We start from the raw sequence: 21,098 nt of genomic DNA, 5'->3' as shown, positions 1-21,098 counted from the left end.
AAAAAAAAAAAAAAAAAAAAAAAAAAAAAAAAAAAAAGGTAAAACCAAAGTATCAAAAGGGAATGGCCCTTAGCATATGTGAGTACATGACTAAGAACTGCAATTTGTCAAACTGGACATTCTCCATGTTGTTCCAACTGGGAACGACTTAAGTTTATTTATGTTAAGAAAAGAGTATTAAGGAAGGCACATATTGCATGAGGCACTGGGTGTTATATGGAAACAATGAATCATGGAACACACTGAAAACTAATGACGTACTGTGTGGTGACTAACATAACAAAAAAAATTTTTAAATAAGTAAATAAAAAAGCAAGGCCATCTGAAGGTTTATTTAACCACCGTTATCCATTTCTGTTTCTATGTTAAGTAGAGCTTTCCTGCTCTGATATGGATTATTGCCCCTAGGCTGTGGCTTATTACATACACATGACAAAAAGCTGACAGAATCTTTAAAGAAGGGAAGATTGAATTTACAGTATGTCTCCATAACAATCCAAGAACAGAGCTATTATAGGTTATAAAACCAAGCAAAAGAGATGGAAGTCACATTTATATGGCAACTCACCTATTTACAATTTTATGGACTTCCGTTTTCCCATCATTTTTGGGGTGGTCTGGAGTAGCAGGGGGTGAAGAACTAAGCCATTCTTGATTTGACAGAGTGTTATCCGGCGAAATGTCCGTAAATAATGGGTCTTCTTCTAGATCTCTATGTTCAATTTAATGATGTATAAAAAGACAACATTTTATTACATTTTCTAAACCAGAAGATTCTCTGCCACGTTCTTACAAAACATTACATGATTTTGCTAATAAAAGAATTAAAAAATTACATTTTATAGGGAAACAAACATTTGATACGAACATCAAATTCAAGAATATATTGATTTTGTTCCATTTAATGAATACCACTTGTGGTTTAAAGGGATGGTGATACCATGGCATCTAAATTTTATTTTCAAAAATCTTGTAAGAGGCATTTTTTCACGAATAAGGGAGAGAAGCCGGAGAGAGAAGACGACAGTTCTGTAGGAAATGGGAAGCTTGCAGGCCTGGGTGGGAACTTACACGGCTCCTGCTATCAATCCGTTCTCCACCACATCTTTATCTTCTGGACACACAGGCTTATACTCGGTATAATTTCTTTCTTCGAGATTTCTTAAGACCAAGTTGTAAAGAATGTGTTCGTTGGGTTTTTGTAAAAGATGTTCAAACATTCTTAATGTCATTATGCTTATCTGAAACCAAAGTGATAAAGGCTAACTGAAAAACATCTCTGAAAAAACAATTCTTCTTGCCATCCTGTAAGTCAGGCTTTCGATTTTTAAAGCTACATCAAAAAAGAAGCTACACTCAAAACACCATAAAACCATATTTCAAAGCCCCATTCTAAATCTTCCATCGCTTACCTCATCAGATATGTGATCACAATGTTCTATTAACCTATGTCTTAAAGGGTGTCTGCTAATATCTGCCAGAGTTTCCGGTTCCCTCTGTTCTCCAAGGATAAAAAACACCATTTCTTGAAGCAAAACGTCAGAGGTTACTTGCCGAACAATGCGATGGAGCAGAGCAGTCGAGGTCAGGATACCCATCTCAGAACTGGGCATAACAGACAGGTCATTAGTGGGGCACAGAATATGAAATAGAAATTTTTTGTTTTGTTTTGTTTTGTTTTTTAAAGATTTTATTTATTTGACAGAGATCACAAGTCGGAAGAGAGGCAGGCAGAGAGAGAGAAGGAAGCAGGCTCCCCACTGAGCAGAGAGCCTGATGCGGGGCTCCATCCCAGGACCCTGAGATCATGACCCGAGCCAAAGGCAGAGGTTTTAACCCACTGAGCCACCTAGGTGCCCCCCACCAGCCATTTTTTGTTTTTTAAGAAAAAGGCTACTCACGTTTGCATCAACTGAGGTTCCATAACTCCGACAAAAAATCTTTCATGAACAGCTTTGGCCAGAGCAACAGCAGCGGTCTAGAATACAGAAGGAGTAACATTATCTTTTCCTTTCTTTTTAATGGAAAAGAGGATTAATTGGTAGCATTGGTAAGCCAATTCCACTCTCCATTTGAATTAATGTGGAGAAACAAACTTGCCTATTGGCCATCTTGTTGATGGCATGTAAACCTAGATTAGATGTGAGCTACTCCATACTCAACACTTTATCTAAATGTCCAAGAACAAGACGAACAGGACAAAAATATTATCCCAACCCCCTTATGGCATTAACATGTCCTCAAAGAGGAGAAATGGAGGGAAGCCAGCATCACCTTATGAAGCTTCCTATTGTGATACTTAAAGAAATATAAGGGCAGAACTTGAACTGTGATTTATTCCAGAGCTGTAACACACACACACACACACACACACACACACACACACACACACGTATATACCCAGGGGTTTTTTTGTTTTATTTGATTGTATTTATTTTACTGACTGTGCTATCCTAAGACACTTAAGATATTTTTGGAGACATAAACTGAGGAAATTTTACTTAATAGACACATTTTAAAATTATCAATAAATAACAACAACAAAAAAATCAAACCTTCTGTGCTTCCTTTATGAGTTGATCACAATAATCAAACCAGGAAAGAAATGAAATTAAGGCTCGTTTTCCTGGAAACGCTGAAGCATCTTCTTTGTGACTATAGGAGTCCAAGCTGTAGGAGGTAGAAGAAATGCTTAGCCCAGAGTTATCCCAACGCATTAACCCAGTTCAGCACATCTGGAACAAGGAAGGCCCGTGAACGAGCTCGTGCAGTAAAACACATGCATCCAGAGAGAGCCGGATGACCACCAGAAGCAGGTTTTATAAAAGAAAGCCAGGGATAAGAGGAAACCTTTCAAATAAAAGTTGTAAATAACTTTTAATCCTTGAGTGGGAAGAGAGAGACTAACACAGAACGTAACTGCAGAGGAAAAACCACACAGACAGCTCCTCACGCGCCTGCCATAAACTTGACCGGAGTGGGAAGGGAGTGTCGGCGGTGCCCAGCCGCGGGGCCGGAAGGAAAGGTAACGAAGGATGCGCAAAAAGAATTAAGGGGCCTGCTTCTCTTCCCACCTTCACATGGACAGCAGTAAAGCTAACCAGGGGGTCTGCCCTACTAGAGATATTGGCAGAATATCAGGTGGAAAAAGACTAGTAAACACCCAGCAAGAGTTAAAAATACACAGAAAAACTGCAACCGTTTTTATTATTATATTAAAACATTAGGCAGCTTATAGATGGTAGGACTTGGGGTACTTTTCCTCATGCTGCTTGTATACTTATAAATGTTCTGCGATAATCACATTTTCCTGTGAGAATCAGGGGAAGCCCCGACGGATGGGTAGAGAGGGTGAGAGACTAAGGTCGGAGAGGAGAGTTCATAGACACGGGCCACGAAGCATAAGACTGCCCGAGAGGCATATTTACAAAAGGATGTTCCTTCTTTCAGGAATTAATACAAAAAAATCAAAGTTGTTGGTTTTAATGTATTTAAGGTCCTAATTATTCACTATTATGGAAAAATAGCTTAACTACGTAACGGCTGGATTGTTCCCACACCAATTCGCTTCGGACTGGTAACAAATTTCAAACGCGCCTCAGACGACAATCCCATTTAAGGACCACAGGTCGTGTCACATTTTCCAAAACTGAAGATTTCTATCACTGCAGAGCAGCAGTGAATTTCCAAGTCCAGGCCTAAGAAGTCGCTTCTGTGGGCAAACACAAGCAGTGGCTCTTACCCCCAGTTAATTGCTTCCACTGTTTCAATATCTAACGGGTCCACGGACTGAGGTAGGGCCTTGTACAGGGAGGCGAGTCTGTCGGTCAGCAGCTCGCACAAGCACGTGCTCTGCGTCAGGCACTTGGCCGCCGCGGGCTCCGGCAGGCTGACTAACAGCATCAAGCCCTCACAGGCTTTCACAGCGATCCGGCCGTCCTGAGGGAAAACACAGACCCCGTCCACTCCTGAATGACAGGTGTGTCAAGGGGCTTGGGGAAAAATTCACCTTAAAAAGATTGAATGTTTGACACTAAAACAATAGACTTTTTTTCTTTTTTTCTATTTCAAATGCACCAACTGTGATCAGGTTAGTGGGGGGGTGGGGGGACGCGCGAGGAAGACTCACAGGACTTCTAGTGAGATTCAACAAGGAATTCACTAGGTTGTAATCCTGGTTTGGACGAACAACCGTGGCCTCCGGCAGTGGGGCAACAGCGAGGTTATCCAAGCTGGCGGACAGCTCATCCGCTGGCTGAGGCGACTCGTCTTCGAACTCTGGGGGCTCCAGGCCCGCGGCTCCAGACAGTTCCTCTGGCTGACAGGACTGTCCCGTGTCTGTTGACACGGAATCCTGACCTTTCAAGGACTCTTCTGAAATGACATCTGCTGTGCCTTTGGAAGCCAGGGATTTCAACTTATTCTGAAAAAGAATACATGTTCTGTATGATCTGTGTCAAAGGACCTATAATGTTCAATGTCTAGCCAATGTAGCAACAGATAAAAGTGTTATGACTAAAGAAAATACTCAGACGTCAACAAGCTGGGTTTTCGTTATTTTAAAAATCGCCCAGGCAGTCACAACACTCTCTGCACTAAGGACAAAACGGTTTACCATGACCATAAGCAAGGAACAATATTAGTGTTAACTATATGACTATTGTTCAAAACAACTGATACAAGTGGGGGAAAAAGATTCAGGTTTCAATTGGAATTAACTGTCTTCTCATCGCTGGGCTACTGAAAATACATAGCCTCACTGCTGATTCTTCTAAGATCAGTTTTCTAAGACGATTTTTCTGTTTTCCCTGTCCCTCTGCTTTATAAAAAGAACTCAGTAGTCTCAGGACCCTTTTATTCGTGTTCTTGATTAGAGAAATTTACTTGAAATGTTGGCCCATCTCCCCAATACACACACACACACAAACACAAAGAGAATTTTAACCGAAGTTGGGCGCCTAAGGGGCTCAGTTGGTTAGGCATCTGCCTTTGGCTCAGGTCATGATCTTGGGATCCTGGGATCAAGCCCCACATGGGGCTTCCTTCTCAGTGGGGCGTCTGCTTCTCCCTCTCTCTTCCCCCACCTGTGTGTGCTCTCTCTTGCTCTCTCTCTCCAATAAATAAACTCTTAAAAAAAAAAAGGAATTGTAACTTTAGTCTCCGGGGAAAAGTATTTTGCTTTCCATTTGAACCTAAGAGCAAAAATCAAATCACACACACAGGTCAGAAGTCATCATGAACTAGCTTCTCCTCAGGGGTCCATTACCGTGTTTCAACCACCACAGAGATGCATTCAGTACTGAATGTATTCAAAGTTCCATTTCCAAAGTTATATTATAGGTATTATAAATCACTTTTAATACAGTTAAAGGTATAGTTTGGGCCAATCTTCTTGAGAAATTGAGCCCACAGCACATGTTAAAACAACTACTCCAAACAACTTCCAAATTTCCTACAAAATCAGTTGCATATCACAGCCCTTATGAATGTAAACACTTGATTCTATCTAAAATACTAATAATAGTGTTGGAGATGGTATCTCAGATCAGAATGGCAAAGGGAAGACTAATCTTAGAATAGCATTCACTTCTTCGACAAGTGTTTCGCAAAGTGTGACTCAAGACTGTTGGTGTCATGGTCTTCCGTGAGGCTTGAGAAAAATGTAGATTCCAGGACCCCACCCAGACCTGAATGAGAACATCTGGAGGTAGAGCTAAGGAATCCGCATTTTAACGTATTTACCTGCATTGCTGAAGTGTAGCTGACAATGTTATACTGGTTTCAGGTACACAACATCATGATGGGATCTGCATTTTCAAAGCTCCCTACATGATGAGGAACTGCTGCCTTCTCTAATGCTTTGGTTCTCACTGAAACTGCTCCCTTCCTTTAGGGGTCTTCCTGATAGCCACAGCACATTTACACACATAACCCCCAACGCTCTTAAACCCAGACTTCTCTCCCAAATCACAGATTTGCAAGACCAAATGCCTGTTGATTATCTCCATCAGGATACCGGGAGGACTCAGAACAGCAGAACCGTAATGACCATCTTCCCAAACATAAGCTCCCTTGGGGCTCTTCTTTCTGTTAGCAACAGCCTTGCTGGTTCAGAAATTCAAGCACTCATCATCCTTTCTCTTGCTTCCTGAACAAGATCACAGAAGACCACACAAGACTACCTCTGGTGTTTCTGGAATATATTCACTTCATTCTGTCCCACTGCCTCCAACTTACAGTCCTTGCTACTTCTCTTCAGGGTGATTCCCTCAGCTTCCAAGCTAGTTTCCTCTGCTTTCCTTTTTCCTCTCAAAGGAATCCAGTGTGCAAGATGCTGCCACCAATTTCACTTAAAGTACAGACACCATCATGTAATAACGTCCCTGCTCAAGAATGTTCGGTGGCTCCCCAGTGACTTCAAGTATGTTCAAACTGTTCATCCTTCCATTCAAAGGCTTTGACCCTTCCTAGTCTGTCTCTCCGGGGCCTTTTCTTATCACAGGCCTTTCTAATTATACTGTTTCATGAACACACCACAACCTTTTATATTTTCATTATCCTACGTATGTTCACCCACTTTTTCTAAACATCTGTCAGGAACAAATCAAAGACAACCTTTCCATGAAGTCCTTCTCAACAACCTAGAGCAGATGCAATCCCTTCATCCTAGGAAGACTTAAGGCACAATGACTTTGTACCCTTCTTACGACAGTCACCTTCTCTACCTCAGACTGCAGCCTGAATATTGATCTTACCCTTGTCACCAGACTGTAAACTCCTTCAGGGCCAAGTCTGTTCCTAACCCACTTACCACAGGCACTTAAACTGTAGTAGATGCACATAGGAGTTGCTTTCCATGAAAAGAGAGATTCGATTTCAGGGGATACATGCCTGGGAAATGCAAAGTACTTTTATTCCTCTCTGTACTTCAAGTAATACAGCTGCATTTCTCTGAAGATTCATTCGGTCAGTGTTAATTAAGCAGTTATTATACATTACACTGGATACTAGAGAAGCTGTGGGAACCCGAAGATTAATGAAACCGAGTCCCTATCCTCAAGGAACTGCTGCTCTTACTGACCAGCAGGAGAAAATGAAACACGTTTAAGTAACTCTAATGCCAGGGAGACTGTAACCACCACATTAAAACCTTATGAATAGTCTTGAGAAAACGGAGCTGCCTATACCTCAGGCGGTGAAAAAGCATGTGCTCTAAAGCCTGGCGTCTGGAGTTGTGAGGTCTAAATGGAAACGTTTCTCTCAAGACAGGTGAACAAAGCGCATCGATCTCACCGGTATCAGCATGCCTGTACCCCTGCATTTGCTCTGCTTCTGATCAAAGGCTGTGTCCTTCTGAACGAGTTTCAGGAATTCTGAGAAAAAGTCCTTAAAGCTTAAGCTTGGACAAAAATCCATGCATCGAAAGTAACTAGGTTATCTAAGAAAACTTTTAACTAAAGCAAACTTTGAGAGGAAAAATCTCAGACTTAGCCAGATTGAAATACTTGATGTATTTATATCAAAACCTTAAAAAAAAAAAAAGGAGGCTCCTGGGTGGCTCAGTCATGAAGCACCTGCCTTCAGCTCAGGTCATGATCCCAGGGTCCTGGTTTGGTCCCATAACCTGAGCTGAAGGCAGACGCTTCATGACTGGGCCACCCAGGAGCCTCCTTTTTTTTTTTTTTTTTTAAGGTTTTAAGGCTGATTACATTTCTATGACTTTCTATGGAAGAGAAACCTAGAACAGAAGCACATCAGTGATTGCTAGGGACAGGGGTGGAGTGAGAAGGGCTACAAGGGACCTGCGGGAGGGTGGTGGACCTGCTGGGTCGCTTGGTGGTAGTGGCGGCTACAGCACTGAGGGTTTGTTAAGCTCAGAGAACCATAGGCCAAAAAAATGATATTGCACTGTACTTCACCTGTACCTAATCTAGGGGACACAAGACAAAAAGAAACACAAAAGGGGCGCCTGGGTGGCTCGTGCCTCTGCCTTCGGCTCGGGTTGTGATCTTGGGGTCCTGGGATCGAGCCCCACATCGGGCTCTCTGCTCAGCGGGGAGCCTGCTTCCTCCTCTCTCTCTGCCTGCCTCTGCCTACTTGTGATCTCTCTGTGTCAAATAAATAAAGAAAATCTAAAAAAAAAAAAGGAAACACAAAAAAAATTTTTTAAAAACTTATCAATTTCTTTCTTCCTTTCTTTTTTAAAAGATTTTATTTATTTGAGAGAGAGAGAGCATACATGGGCAGAGAAGCAAAGGGAGAGAAAGAAGCAGAGTCACGGCTGAGCAGACAGCCTGACATGGAGCTCGATCCCAAGACCCTGCGATCATGACCTGAGCTGAAGGCAGATACTTAACCAACCGAGCTGCCCAGGTGCCCCCCTAAATTAATTTTTCTACTATATTCCTAAATGACTTCACTGCAGAAAAAAACAAATGAGTGACAGAAGAAAGTACACAAAGTATTTTCTAATTTAAAACTGGGAGTAAAACCCAAAATATTGATTGATGGAATACATAAAGTGTGATCCAGGGACTGGCTAAGAAAAAACAGGACAGAATACCACAGCGATCACAATTGCTACGCCGGGCTCGACAGGTAACTCGCGATTTTGTGCATGCCGTCTAAATCCGCACACCCCATCCCTACCAACCTCGGGCCGGATTACCCACGCTCCACATTTGAGTAAACTTGGCTGAAAACACCACAGATGATAAGCTCCCATGACTTCACTCTCCCCGACTTTCCCCTTCATGCTGTAGGCCTGCTAAGCCTTGACTCTGTATTCGTCCAGGCCCTGCACTGCCCTGGGTCACCTACTTTCTCTGAAAACTGTCTTCCTCAGAAGATTTCAGGTTAAAACAAAACAGTGGTCTTCAATGAAGAATAATTCTAGGAAGTGAAACAAGCCATATGACACCCACAAAATTTAATTCCTTCTATTCACAGAATTTACAGAATTCTGTAATTACAGAATTTATTTACAGAATTCAATTCTCCAAATAATTTTAATAAAAGCATGCTTCGAAGGTTGACAAGAAGTGTACCATACCTCCAGAAAAAAATTAACCAAGTAAGGATTTTGTTTCAGCTTTGCACACACGATACAGAGAAACTGGATTTCTTCATTTTCTGTCGGTGTTGCAAGGACTTCCCCACAGAGTCGAATTAATTTCTGTTAAAGAAGTTAAAAAATTTTTTAACTTACTTACATTTTATAAGTATGTAAATAGCCATCTGTTTGCCTTAAGAGTATTTATAATTTTCAAATAATACAAATATCTTTCATTTTTCAGACAGAACACTACTTACCAGCACCTCTAACAAAAGAGATTTACTAGGATTAAGTTTTTCAAATACATTACCCTAGAAAACTAATAAGCACACAATAAACTCCTTGAGAAGTCATAGCCACAAGTTAAAGGAAAAACTAATGTATAAAATTTTAAGAGAAATATAGAAAGAGCACTTAATACAATGTCATGCATACAAAAAAGCTCAAGTATTTGCTAATTTACACATTATTTTGGGAACAATTTCCTTTCTTATTTTTCCCCTTAGAAAAATCACATTGAATTATTTATATATGAAAAGAACTGGAACCAAATACTGTTTTGCAAGGGAAACAAAATACCTGCACTGGCCTGTGGACATTAATGTGTGGAAGCAGCGGCTGCTGGATTCTCCCCAGGAGTTTAGTGTAGAACACCAAAACCTGCTGCTTCATTCCTGGAGGACACTGGGCACACAAGAACAGAAAAGCAAATAAGGAGAGGACAGACAACACAAACACACTTACTCAAAAGCTTAAAGAACAGGAATGTGAATCTATTTCACCCCCAAAGTCAATGCAACCAGCCAACTAATAAGTCTTTCAATATAAAATTCTCCATCAAATATTAATGACTGGTATTTTAGAAATAAAATCACATCCTGGTGTAGTACAGCCAGTGGAACCGCAGGCCGATATGATGACAGACAGCACGCAACAACACGCTGCTGCACTCAGAGTTTGGTTCCGGTAACACCAACCTGTTTGCTTCCAAATGCTAGGGTAACCTCAAACTATTATGGTTAACTATGGCTAAAGCAAGGCAGACTCTTGTTATTTACACTCATAACATAACAGGCCACTAATAACTTTCCATCCCAGAGATGTAGGAGTAAACAAAGCCTTCAAACATGTTTATGTCAGTAAAGGGAATCCTCTGGTATAAAATACTGTGATTTACTCTAACAATGCTGTTTTGCATCTAATGATTATCAACAATGAATATTTAATAAAGAAGTTTTTATAACATGCCAGCTGCTTTAAATCTTTGCTGGTAACTAGGTAAACGTGATGACTGCTTACACTGTGTGTTAAGAGAGCACAAACAAGATGACATGTTCTGTGACTAACCAACCTGCTTCTACCGCCTTGCAATTAAAATATAGTCACAAAATGAGCATTTCCATAGCATCATCATAGACAAGCTATCTGGAAATGGTATAAACGATAATCTTATGCACAATAATATTTTTTAGATAGCAAATACTTTACATTATTCAGATAAACCCTAATATTTACAATCATTGATATCAGTTAATTTATCAGCTCTACAATTTTATTGACATCTGCTCAAAAATCAATTAATCTATATTCAACTCAGTGTTGTACCATCGCTCTCTCCGCACAGCAGAGGAGTGGACATCCTGCCTCAAAAATAAAACTGCAAGAAATTTAACTTAAAATGAACTGGGAGTATTACAGATTTAGTTAAAAGGAAACTTTCTGTAATACCATTATTGATAACTCTATTTGGTGTTTAAACATGTTGATTCTTTTTCCAGTTTGATTTTCACATATATTGGAGAAATTCACAGGACAAAAGCACAGATTTTGAGACTTGGGGGAGATTTTCGTGATCACCTGTTTAATTTTTTTTTTTTTGGTTATATCTGCCTTCTTTTTTTTTTTTAATTTTTTTTTTTTTTAATAGGGGATAAAAATCACCTGTTTAATTTTTAAAGAGAAAGGAGGTTAACCAAAGGGACTTTGAAGGCCGGAGTGTCTTAGTGACAAAGCCAGGCCTCCCAACTGCAAGCCCAAGTTCTTCCCTTTTCCTCACACCCCCAGCAGGCTTTGAAACTTGCCTCTGTCTATAGCCTTACAGTTACCTGGTACAGAATATTATTTATATCATAAATACCAGCTTGCGGAGATTCATGAGGTCTAAAACTTAACGTGACTGCCCTCATCGGTGGAGGCAGCCATCAGAAGATCCGTTATACTCTCTTTCAGGATTATGAAAATTAAGTCCTATTTTCCTAACCCAATTTACACTGGGCTCCTTCTTGTGTCCTCCGACTCTGAGTACACATATTCGAGCGTATTTTCATAAACGTTTACACTGTAATTCTCAGGAGCCCCAGTACCAGGTGTGGCTTCAGCATTAGGGGGCTTTGCTAGCTCTCTGGATAGTCCCATTCGTGCAGGCTGAACTGTCCTTCACAAGCCTGACTTGAATCCCATCATGCTTGACACATACCTCTATAGTTAAATTTAGCACTCGGCAGCTTCTTTACCTCTAAGCCATTAATGCACGTATTACCTGCCCAAGAACATGTGGGTGAGGAACTTACGTCAGCTTTTCCTAAGGTATATAATGTCTCCAAGATCTTGTGATGGAGCAAATATTCCATACACGGCCCTGTCACTCCGAACTCTCGCTCTCGTTCTTCTTGTAGCAAAATACCTAACATCTGGTCCAGATGAGAGGGAATATTTGTATCTGTCACTGGGGCTTTATCATCTAAATAATAATAAAAAAAAAATCATCAAACATTCAAAAAATTTAAAACTGCCTATTTGTACCTAAAATGCCCTCAGTATTTCTCTATTAGAATTCAAACTGAGAAAAATCTGAACTACACACTTAAGTGAAATTTATATTCATGGTATATAATTATCCTTGCCAGGATTCAGGTGATTCTTTTCGCCATCTTCTTACTCAAAAATGGAATCAATATTCTGAAATATGTCCATGCATGATAATTCAAAATGAGAGCCAATAATACAGAAATGGGAATATGATCAAGAAAAATACACATAACATCAAAATTTTGTATACACTTAACAATTAAAAACATTTTTTTTTTCAAATAGCTAGTTCAGAAGATCTGAAGTTCTATATTTGAATTTTAAATCTCTTTATATAGAAACAGACTGGCTTTAAACATTAAGCTGAATCAGGTAGGGTACATAGAAAGGGCAGGTTCTGTTTTTGACTGCTACCGAATTAACACTGTAAACACTGGGAAGTCAGACACTTACGGCCCATAACTCATCTCCAACTGTGAAAACACAGAGGAGCCCAAAGAAAAATTTCTGGCATCTCTCATAAACAAACAGCTATTCCCAAAGCCAAAACTTCTTCTTAGGAGAATTCTTATTAAGTACTATTGATTTTTTAAGATAAAAATTCATCAATACTTCTTTGAGTTCACAATTGGAGTTAAAGATCACATGATTTTATCAACCTATCCTTATTGTACGAGGGCTAAATTGCTCTTAATAAAATGTGAAGTTTTACAGAATGTTTAAATACAAAATATACTTGGCAGTGCCAAGTTCTTATCTATGTCTCTATTGTCATTTCCTGAGTATGTCCACAGTATGTGCCACACAATTCTAGGAAGCTATATATTTGATGTGTTGCTTTGCCTGTACATGTGCACATGTATGTATGTACACATAGGGTCAACCATAACACTAACCCTATAAAGAAAAGAATGGAAACACAAGGGTCAGCCTTGTTTCCAAGGATGACACATGCACCAAATTTGATACACGATGTGGCAGGTATTATAAGCACAGGGCCCTGCAGTTAGATAACTTGCATTCAACTCTTGGTTCTGTCACTTGTCACCGGATGACCGGGGCAAACTATTTTAGCCTCAGACACCACCTACCTGTAAAATGGGGCTAATCATCACTGGTAAGTGTTGTGTGATTTCAATGAAACCATGTGTGTAAAGCTCAGTGTCTTCACACATAGTAAGAATTCAAGAAATGTTAACTTTCAATGTTTCATTTTGTATTCTAAAATGAGTAGCCAGTCACTAACAGAAGATAATTTGTACATTTATTTGAAATTTGTGTTTTTGTTTTTTTTTTTCAAAATTTTCCCCCTTTCATTGCAGACTTTTATAAACATTCCAGGAAAGAATGAATATTCAAGCATGGTCTGATTACAGTTACCAATGGAGAAAAATGACCAGAAAGGCTTTGTAAATTAAGAGACAAATGAATTGTAAATGTGACTTGAAAGGATTAAAATCCTAGCTCCCTGGAAGACGAGACAGAAACACTCCTAAGCTGCTCGCAGGTCCCGCATATGCCAGTCCTTCTACCTGAAAAGCCTTGGTCCTCCTTGTCCGACTGGCACTTCCTACTCATCCTGGAAAACCCACATTATGGTCTCTACCTTCTTCTCTTTCTCCCTTCTTCGTTCTCTGTGCCTGACACATACACATACATTCACCCCATACTTTATTATAATGCACTTGTTTCTACTAACCTGCAAAAAAATCATTTAAAGAAGAACTTAAAAGCCTTTCCTTTAAAGCATTTCCTTAAAGCTATGGACGAGTGAAAAACTCACAAGGGCTAAGGACCAGTCATTTGGAAAAGGCAGCTCCTATCAAAAAACCTTCCCACAGATCTGCTGTCTAAATTTCCAAGTTAAGGTGGAAATTATATTTTACACAGAAAGGTATACACATTTTTGTGTCTAATCTTTACTTATACAACTATAAAGGAATTTTTCTTTTATGGAATTATCACCTACAAACCCCTCGGCTTCCTCAACCAGACTGACTGCCTGAATATTCTGTTTCGGGAGGGGCCAGACTTTGGCCTATGGGGCAAATCCAGCCTTGCCACCTGTTTATGCTGTGTTGGACCTTGAGAGCTCGTTTGGAGGCTCTGGCCGGGAGCGCAGCTACTTGTAGAGCCTTGACCGCAGAACGGTCCTCTCCTCTATCGGGGAAGGCCGTCTCCTTTGACCAAGCACACGGCTGCGGGAGGGATGCACGTGGAGCGCTGAGGGAGGAAGGGGACTCCCACCTAGCCAGCCAGATCAGCCGAATCAACCCTGACGATCAATGGGGTGACAGATGTCGCAGCCAGACCACCCTCACATCCATATCCATACACTGTATTGGAACAAAGGACCACAATTCTTCACATGCTGTTGATGGCTGCCTTGGCACAACAGAACTGAGCAGTTGCAATGGAGGCGAAAGGACCCACAGAGACGAAAATATTTACTATCTGGCCCTTTACAGAAAGTTTGTCAACCTTTGACCTAATTTATTTCTCATCTCCCTTACTCTCCATCCTTCTAACTCACTGAGAAAGCCGGAACTCTTCAAGGCTCTGTAGACCACATCCACCCTCCTTCTTCATCTGTGCTCTGCTTTCCACACCTTATTTTGACGGATGGACTATCCACCTGCCTATTAAGGCTAAGCCCTAACTTGTGCACTACACTCCACCACCCCGCCTGTTTAGGGGCATTGCTCAGAAATGGTCGTAGCTAACTACGGTTCGCCTTTCCCTCTCTACTGGATCATTCCATCAAAGTTCAAACTGAAATATCTTCCATCTTTTAAAAAAAAAAAGAAAGAAAGAAAGAAAGTAAAACCCTCTCTTGAGGAGCACCTGACACACTCAGGAATAAGACCGTATGACTCTTGATCTCGGAGTTGTTGAGTCCATGCGCCATGTTGGGTGTAGAGATTAAATAAATAAATGCATGCACACATACACACATATATACATACATAAAATAAAACCCTCTCTTGAAGCCACATCTCTCCCTGGCATTTAATGCTCCACTTCTCAGTTCCCCTTTCCACTAACATAAGAGAGCAGTCCATATGCACTGTCCATACATGTTCTCTGCCCATTTTCTCTTAAATGTACTATGCTCAGGTTTTCTCTCTCTTCTTGCCATTAAAATGGTTCTTACCAAGTCCACTACTGAGCTCCTTGTGGCTAAGTCCAAAGATCCTTTCTCAGTATTAACCTGATATCAGCATCATTGGACACAGTGAACCCCTCTCTCTCCTCTTCCTCTAGCTTCTGTGACACCATTCTCTCTTGGCTGTCTTCTACCCCATTAGCAAAAGTGGTTTCCTTTGCTATTGTTTTCATCATCCCAATTTCTGAACATTGGGCTCCATTTCTGAACAACCCTCTTCCATCCATCCTCACTCCCTAGAACATCTCATCCAGTCTCATGACTTTAAATCTTTCTTACATATGATGACTGCAATTTCACATCTCTGGTTTAGAACTCCACCTTAAATTCCAGATTCCTATTTCCAACTGTCTCCTCACCACATCCAATTGGACATTATAGTTGGCATCTCAAATTTAACATGCCCATTTAACAAACCTGTTCCTCCTGCAGCCTCCTGTCCTGGTAAGTAGCTTTGCTATTTTCCAACTGCCTAAGCCCAAAACTTTGGAGTTTCCTCGACTCAGTCTCTCATACCCAACATCCAATCTGTCAACAAAGCTTTCTGCAAAATACACCTAGAATACAATCTCATCTTACCAGCTCCATCCTGGTTTGAGCCACCATCATTGCTTGGACCACTGCAATAGTCCCCTAACAGTTTATAGCTTCACCTCTGCATTCTTCCAATCTCATTTTTTTTTTCCACAGAAGCTAAAGTGGTCCCTTTAAAGCAGATAATGTTACATGCTGCTCAAAACCCTCTATGGCTTCCCACCTCAGAGTAAGAGCCAAAGCCCTCATGATAGCTTACAAGGCCCTCTGTGACTGTACCCAGCTCCCATCTGATGTCACCTCCTCACACTTTTCTCTTGTTTACATTCCTTCTAGCCAAACCGGCTTCCTTGCAGTTTCTAGAATATGCCAAGCATGCTGGACGCTCCAGCCCCAGGGCTTCTGCGCTACGTCCTCTTCCTGAAACCAACCCCCCAGGCTTGCTTCCTCTTTCCTTCAGATTCCAACTGAGAAGTCTGCTCCAGCCATGAGGCTTTCTCTAACTTACAATAGCCAACTGCCCCCCTTCTCCTCATGTGTGCGCTTCTATCCCCTTAGCCTGCCTCATTTCCCCCTTAGCACCTGCCATCTGACACACTATGTGGATGTGTCCATTTAGTGCTCGCTTCTCTGTCGTCAAGATGTAAGCTCTATTAGGATAGGGATTTGGTCTGATTTACTCTTCTATCGCCCAGTGCCTGGAACACTGCCTACACATAGCAGGTGCTCAACAGATAACGTTTTTAAAATGAATCTAAAAGAGGAATTAAAAGTAAAATAACTTGTTTATAAATTTAAATATAAAATAACTTTGAAAACTAATCTGAAATAGATTTTAGTATTTCATAAATTGTGTTCAATTAACATTAGCTTTGTTTCTTACCCGAAGTCTCTATGTAGTAATGGGTAATTGCCTTCCAGTGATAAACAAAATCTTCTTGTAAAGGAAGAGAAGGTGCAAGCTACACAAACACACACACACACAAAAAAAACCACAACAATTAAGAAAATGGCATTAAATGTTTCCCATAAAGTATAACTCTGTATTTGTCTTACTAATAATACAATACAAATACTAATACTAATAATACAAAAGCGGCATAAAAATAAGGGATGAGCATTAATTTGATTCTATATGTCAGATATCGAAGAGAAACAAAAGGGGTCAAAATCAAGAAAGTAAAAATGATTTATTAAGAACAAAGAAAAAGATATTTATCAATATTATTATTAAACTACAAGGACCAGAACTATTCTCTTCCTCCCCGAAACTGGTAACTACATATGGTTTCAAAAGTATCAGTGTTAAATGAAAAGATGCAAAATCCCATTTAAATTATCAGTAAAATGAAATTATCAGTAACCGGGGATCTTTGTACCTAGGACTTTGAAATGCAAAACAGTAAAAAGTTGCTATGTAATTAGTTACACGTCACCATTACAACAACATACACCAAAGTCAACCCTGTAATCTGATTAAAACTGTCCCCTACTTTCAGTGACATACAGATGTAAACCTTTTCTTTTTAAAGCCTGGATTAGGCAGTGCATATTTTCAGCAAAATACCTATGGGAACAAGACGTTATCAATTTAAATTCCACAAAGCCAAAATGTCTTACGTTTCAGCTTTAAAATTTACTTCAAAAATTTTAAGACCGGGACGCCTGGGTGGCTCAGTTGGTTAAGCAGCTGCCTTCGGCTCAGGTCATGATCCCAGCGTCCTGGGATCGAGTCCCACATCGGGCTCCTTGCCCCGCAGGGAGCCTGCCTCTCCCTCTGACTCTGCCTGCCTCTCTGCCTGTGCTCTCTCTCTCTGACAAATAAATAAATAAAATCTTTAAAAAAAAAAAAAATTTTTAAGACCAAAATTCTATGCCTTCAGCCATCTCATAGCCAACCGGCCAGGTATTTCAGATGTATTAAACAGACAGCTAAAGACGCAGATACACCTTCCACAACACTGTCTTCTCCTTCAGCAGAGGGAGGGAGAGAGAGAGAGAATGCTCCCCCCAGTCCTACTACTCCCTATAAATTTTGGTCAGAAAGTTCACAACTGACCCAGCTTACTTAAAAACAAGCAGGTTCCTATTCTGGAAACCTAAAGCATGGCACCGTCATCTTTCATTTCCAGACACTTCATCTGAACTGATGATCCGAGAGATCATGTTATGCCAATCCTTCTACCTGTTCCATTTTGATTTCTTGGTGTCCTTAAAGAGAGACCTCAAAGTCTGAAATCCTAATAAAACAATCTCAAAGCTGCTGGGCAAATTATAAACACGGGTCACAGACATCTTGCGTGCTTCAATCCAGATGAAATGTCCTTAGGAAAGTAGTGGACCTCAACACTGGGTGGCAATCACCAACGCTTCAGTGCTAGCTCTCATGACCTCCTGTGTGCACAGCTCTGAATCATACTGGATTAAGAGATTCTAAGTATCCACCTCATTTCCAAGTGGAGTGCTATGAAATTTCTAAAAAGACTTTAAGATCTTTAACAAAGGAGTTAGGAACATTTGGGATTAGTATCCTTCCAGAAGAACATGGACAGAGAACTTACTAGGGAGACACTGAGGAAAAAAATTAGAAAGAAAATTAGAAGTTATCTTAGGCAGATAGAACCATCTTCCCAAACCTTTTAGATTAAAAAAGTGTTTTTTGTTTGTTTGTTTATCAGCTATTTGTTTTTAGGATTGTCTTATATATCAAAATTCTCTTGGTTTTTTTGGACCGTTTTTTAATACACCATCTTTATATAGTTAAATAATTAAATGGATTAACAATTGGGATAAACCCAAATGCAGACTGGTGTTTTTTTTTTTTAAAAAAGTACCTAAATTCTTAAGTCTAAATATTTCGATTTGCTAATTTTTTCCAAGGGTATCTCCTTGGTCTGTAGGGAATTACAGCATCCTTGCTCCAGATTATTTTACCTGTGGGACTTAACTCCATTTCCAAGTCAAGTCACTAGGTCAGAGATGGTACAGGATTTGTGTTGGGACCTTGGCTGTTACAGTCCAATTCAAAGCAGGACGGTGTGAATACCTGTGAATACCTGTGAATACCTGTGAATACCTCTCTTCCAGGAGTTTGATTTAAATAAGAAACCTATTTAAATATACAGTGAGATGTTCCAAATTGCTAACAACTTAGTAAAAATCTTGTTCAAACATGAATAAACTTCCTTATTTATGCAAAACTTCCTACTAAAATTGTCTTTCATACTAATTCTAACATGCAAATTGCCTGTTTTTATCATTGCATAAAATATACATTCATGCGATGGGTAAAAATTAAAAAAAGGATGAGGTGGTGTGTGAATCAGCATGAGGGGATTCTCGTTTAAGTTTTTACAAAACTGAAATGAAATTTTTGGAAATGCATGCAATCACACTCCCAACCCAAACTGGACCTGAGGGCCTACCTTGGGCAGGGCTCTCTCTGGGAAGCCTTGCCAGACTTCTTGCCGAAGATCCAGTTCTTTCCACAAAGTCTGTGGCACACCCTCCCCCCTGCTCACTCTCCCTAGCCCTTATCCCACATTTGTCATTGCTGATCTCCTCCACTTGTCTGTGAACTCCAAAAGGGCGGGAATCGTGTTGTCTTTTCCATCACTGACTTCCCCATTGGTTTCCAACTCATGGCACAGAGTAAGGGTTCAGTAATACTCACCAAGTGAATAATCCAACAACACAGAAATTGCTGTCATTTAGTGAGTAGCTATGTGCCAGGCACAGCACTGCAAAGTTGACAATTCCTACTGGGTCTTAAATGATCTTCCAATAAACTCCGATTTTCCCCAAACTCCTATTAAGATCCAAAGCCAGTTAACTGCCTCACCCAAGGGGAAACACTGCTTCTAACTAGAAACCCACAACGTCTTTCTCCAGAAGGCCGACCACACAGAAGGACCTAGAGCAGTAATTCAGAGAAGAGCCATACCACGTCCGCCACGTAAGCCCCACCTGCTCTCTCTCTCACCTGTATCTTGAACATTTCATGCACTGATCTTCAAACATACTTCCTTCCAACTTCCCTAAGACCCCACCTATCTGCCCAGCCTCTTTCAAGTCCAGCTCAAGTCCCCTTCCTCCAGAGGGCCTTCTCCAAGTCCCCCAACCCTAACTGCTTGCCCCCACAGAACTCAATGACTGAACAATCATCCAAAAATTAATAACAACAGGTGACATTTATGAAGCACTTACAATGTACCAGGCACTGCACTAGGCACTTCGTATGTATTAACTTCATATGTATTAACTCATTTTAATTTTCACAATAAGCCCACAAGGTGGGTATAATTATTTCCACTTTACAGTGAGGAAACTGAAATGTACAAAGATTAAGTAACTTGTCCTGTGTAGAAGGAAGGGACAGCCGCAGGACTGAAACCCTGTTCTGGATGGCTCTAGGGACTAGGCCTCACTCTTGTGCAGTTTAATTTTTAATGTATTTCTTTTGTCCCCCCAATTAGACCACAAGCATTATGAACAAGGGCCCTGTTTCCTCCACACTGTGCCACTCTTTTGTGGCGGTCTCAATAAAACATTAGCTGAATGACTAAAGGATGAAAAGTCAGAGATCCCATCAGAAAAGATACACTTAAGAAAACACTATATATGTTTGATTTGAGGTTTTGATTCCCAGGGCAGAAGACCTTTTAAAAAATTGCCAGTTTCAACAATCAACTCTCAACCATAATTTGAAAAGAAAAGACTCAAATTCTGAAGGATGACTTCCATTGAATTAATTTGTTAGAAGTAGATAAATCTTTCTTCCCTTATCCTCCTGGAATAAATCTGCCCTCAAAGGGTGAAACTGGCTGAAATTTAAAAAGAACCAGCCCCTGGCAGATGACCTAGGACTAGGCCCTCAACAAATATTTAATTGTACCAGATGTTAAGTGCTCTACTTGTACTTTGGAGAAACTGCGCTAACACGATCTAGTCCAACCTAGGAATTAACTATAAGACTTCACTCTTATGACATGTGGCAACAGGCTAACAAAATGGATCACTGCAAAACTTACTGTCCAGTCATTACTAGACCGAGGGAAGACTCATTTCTGAAAAGGGAAGCAAGAGTTACGTTACAGTTTTTATTTTTGATCAAGGTATGAATTTCTCTCCTAAGCTCAAAATATAATGTATCAGCTCTGTAACACTCAAATACTAATCTTGAAAGTCTTATATATTTTTTCCTTGTACTAGTAAACAGGAAGTGAGGAGAAACCATTAATTAAACAATAAGGACAAGTCTACATGTAAAGCTCATTTAAATGAGTATGTTTATCCGGTCGACCCTAAAAAAAATTTGAAGATTTGAAGGCTGAACCAACTGAACAAAGAAAACCTATAAAGTGATAATATCAAAGTAGTTGAAAACAGCAACACTGAAAAAAGGTCATGTCAGCACCTGCACATAGGATAATGCCCCACCTCTGAAAAATCCAGACAAATTAGGCTAACTGCAATACTATATCAGAAAATGCCGGGGCGCCTGGGTGGCTCAGTGGGTTAAGCCGCTGCCTTCGG

At 40.3% G+C, this 21,098-nt stretch overlaps 1 protein-coding gene across 2 annotated transcripts in view; it reads right to left on the bottom strand.

Moving 5' to 3' along the window:
• The window catches only part of FHIP2A (FHF complex subunit HOOK interacting protein 2A), a 38,349-nt gene that overhangs the window by 11,038 nt on the left and 6,213 nt on the right, over window positions 1-21,098 (bottom strand). The window contains exons 2-12 of one of the 2 annotated variants that reach the window (XM_059398659.1): window positions 16,447-16,525; window positions 11,626-11,795; window positions 9,635-9,739; window positions 9,053-9,175; window positions 4,130-4,423; window positions 3,743-3,939; window positions 2,556-2,670; window positions 1,902-1,978; window positions 1,413-1,605; window positions 1,072-1,241; window positions 569-712 (exon numbers count right to left, since the gene is read on the bottom strand). In XM_059398659.1, the coding sequence (XP_059254642.1) occupies window positions 569-712; window positions 1,072-1,241; window positions 1,413-1,605; window positions 1,902-1,978; window positions 2,556-2,670; window positions 3,743-3,939; window positions 4,130-4,423; window positions 9,053-9,175; window positions 9,635-9,739; window positions 11,626-11,795; window positions 16,447-16,525 (1,667 nt within the window). The remainder of the gene's footprint in view (window positions 1-568; window positions 713-1,071; window positions 1,242-1,412; window positions 1,606-1,901; window positions 1,979-2,555; window positions 2,671-3,742; window positions 3,940-4,129; window positions 4,424-9,052; window positions 9,176-9,634; window positions 9,740-11,625; window positions 11,796-16,446; window positions 16,526-21,098) is intronic. The other variant, XM_059398660.1, reaches the window with a different exon arrangement.

This window comes from Mustela nigripes, chromosome 4 (assembly GCF_022355385.1).
Source record: "Mustela nigripes isolate SB6536 chromosome 4, MUSNIG.SB6536, whole genome shotgun sequence".
Lineage (NCBI taxonomy): Eukaryota > Metazoa > Chordata > Mammalia > Carnivora > Mustelidae > Mustela > Mustela nigripes.
This window is presented reverse-complemented; position numbering and strand designations above follow the sequence as displayed.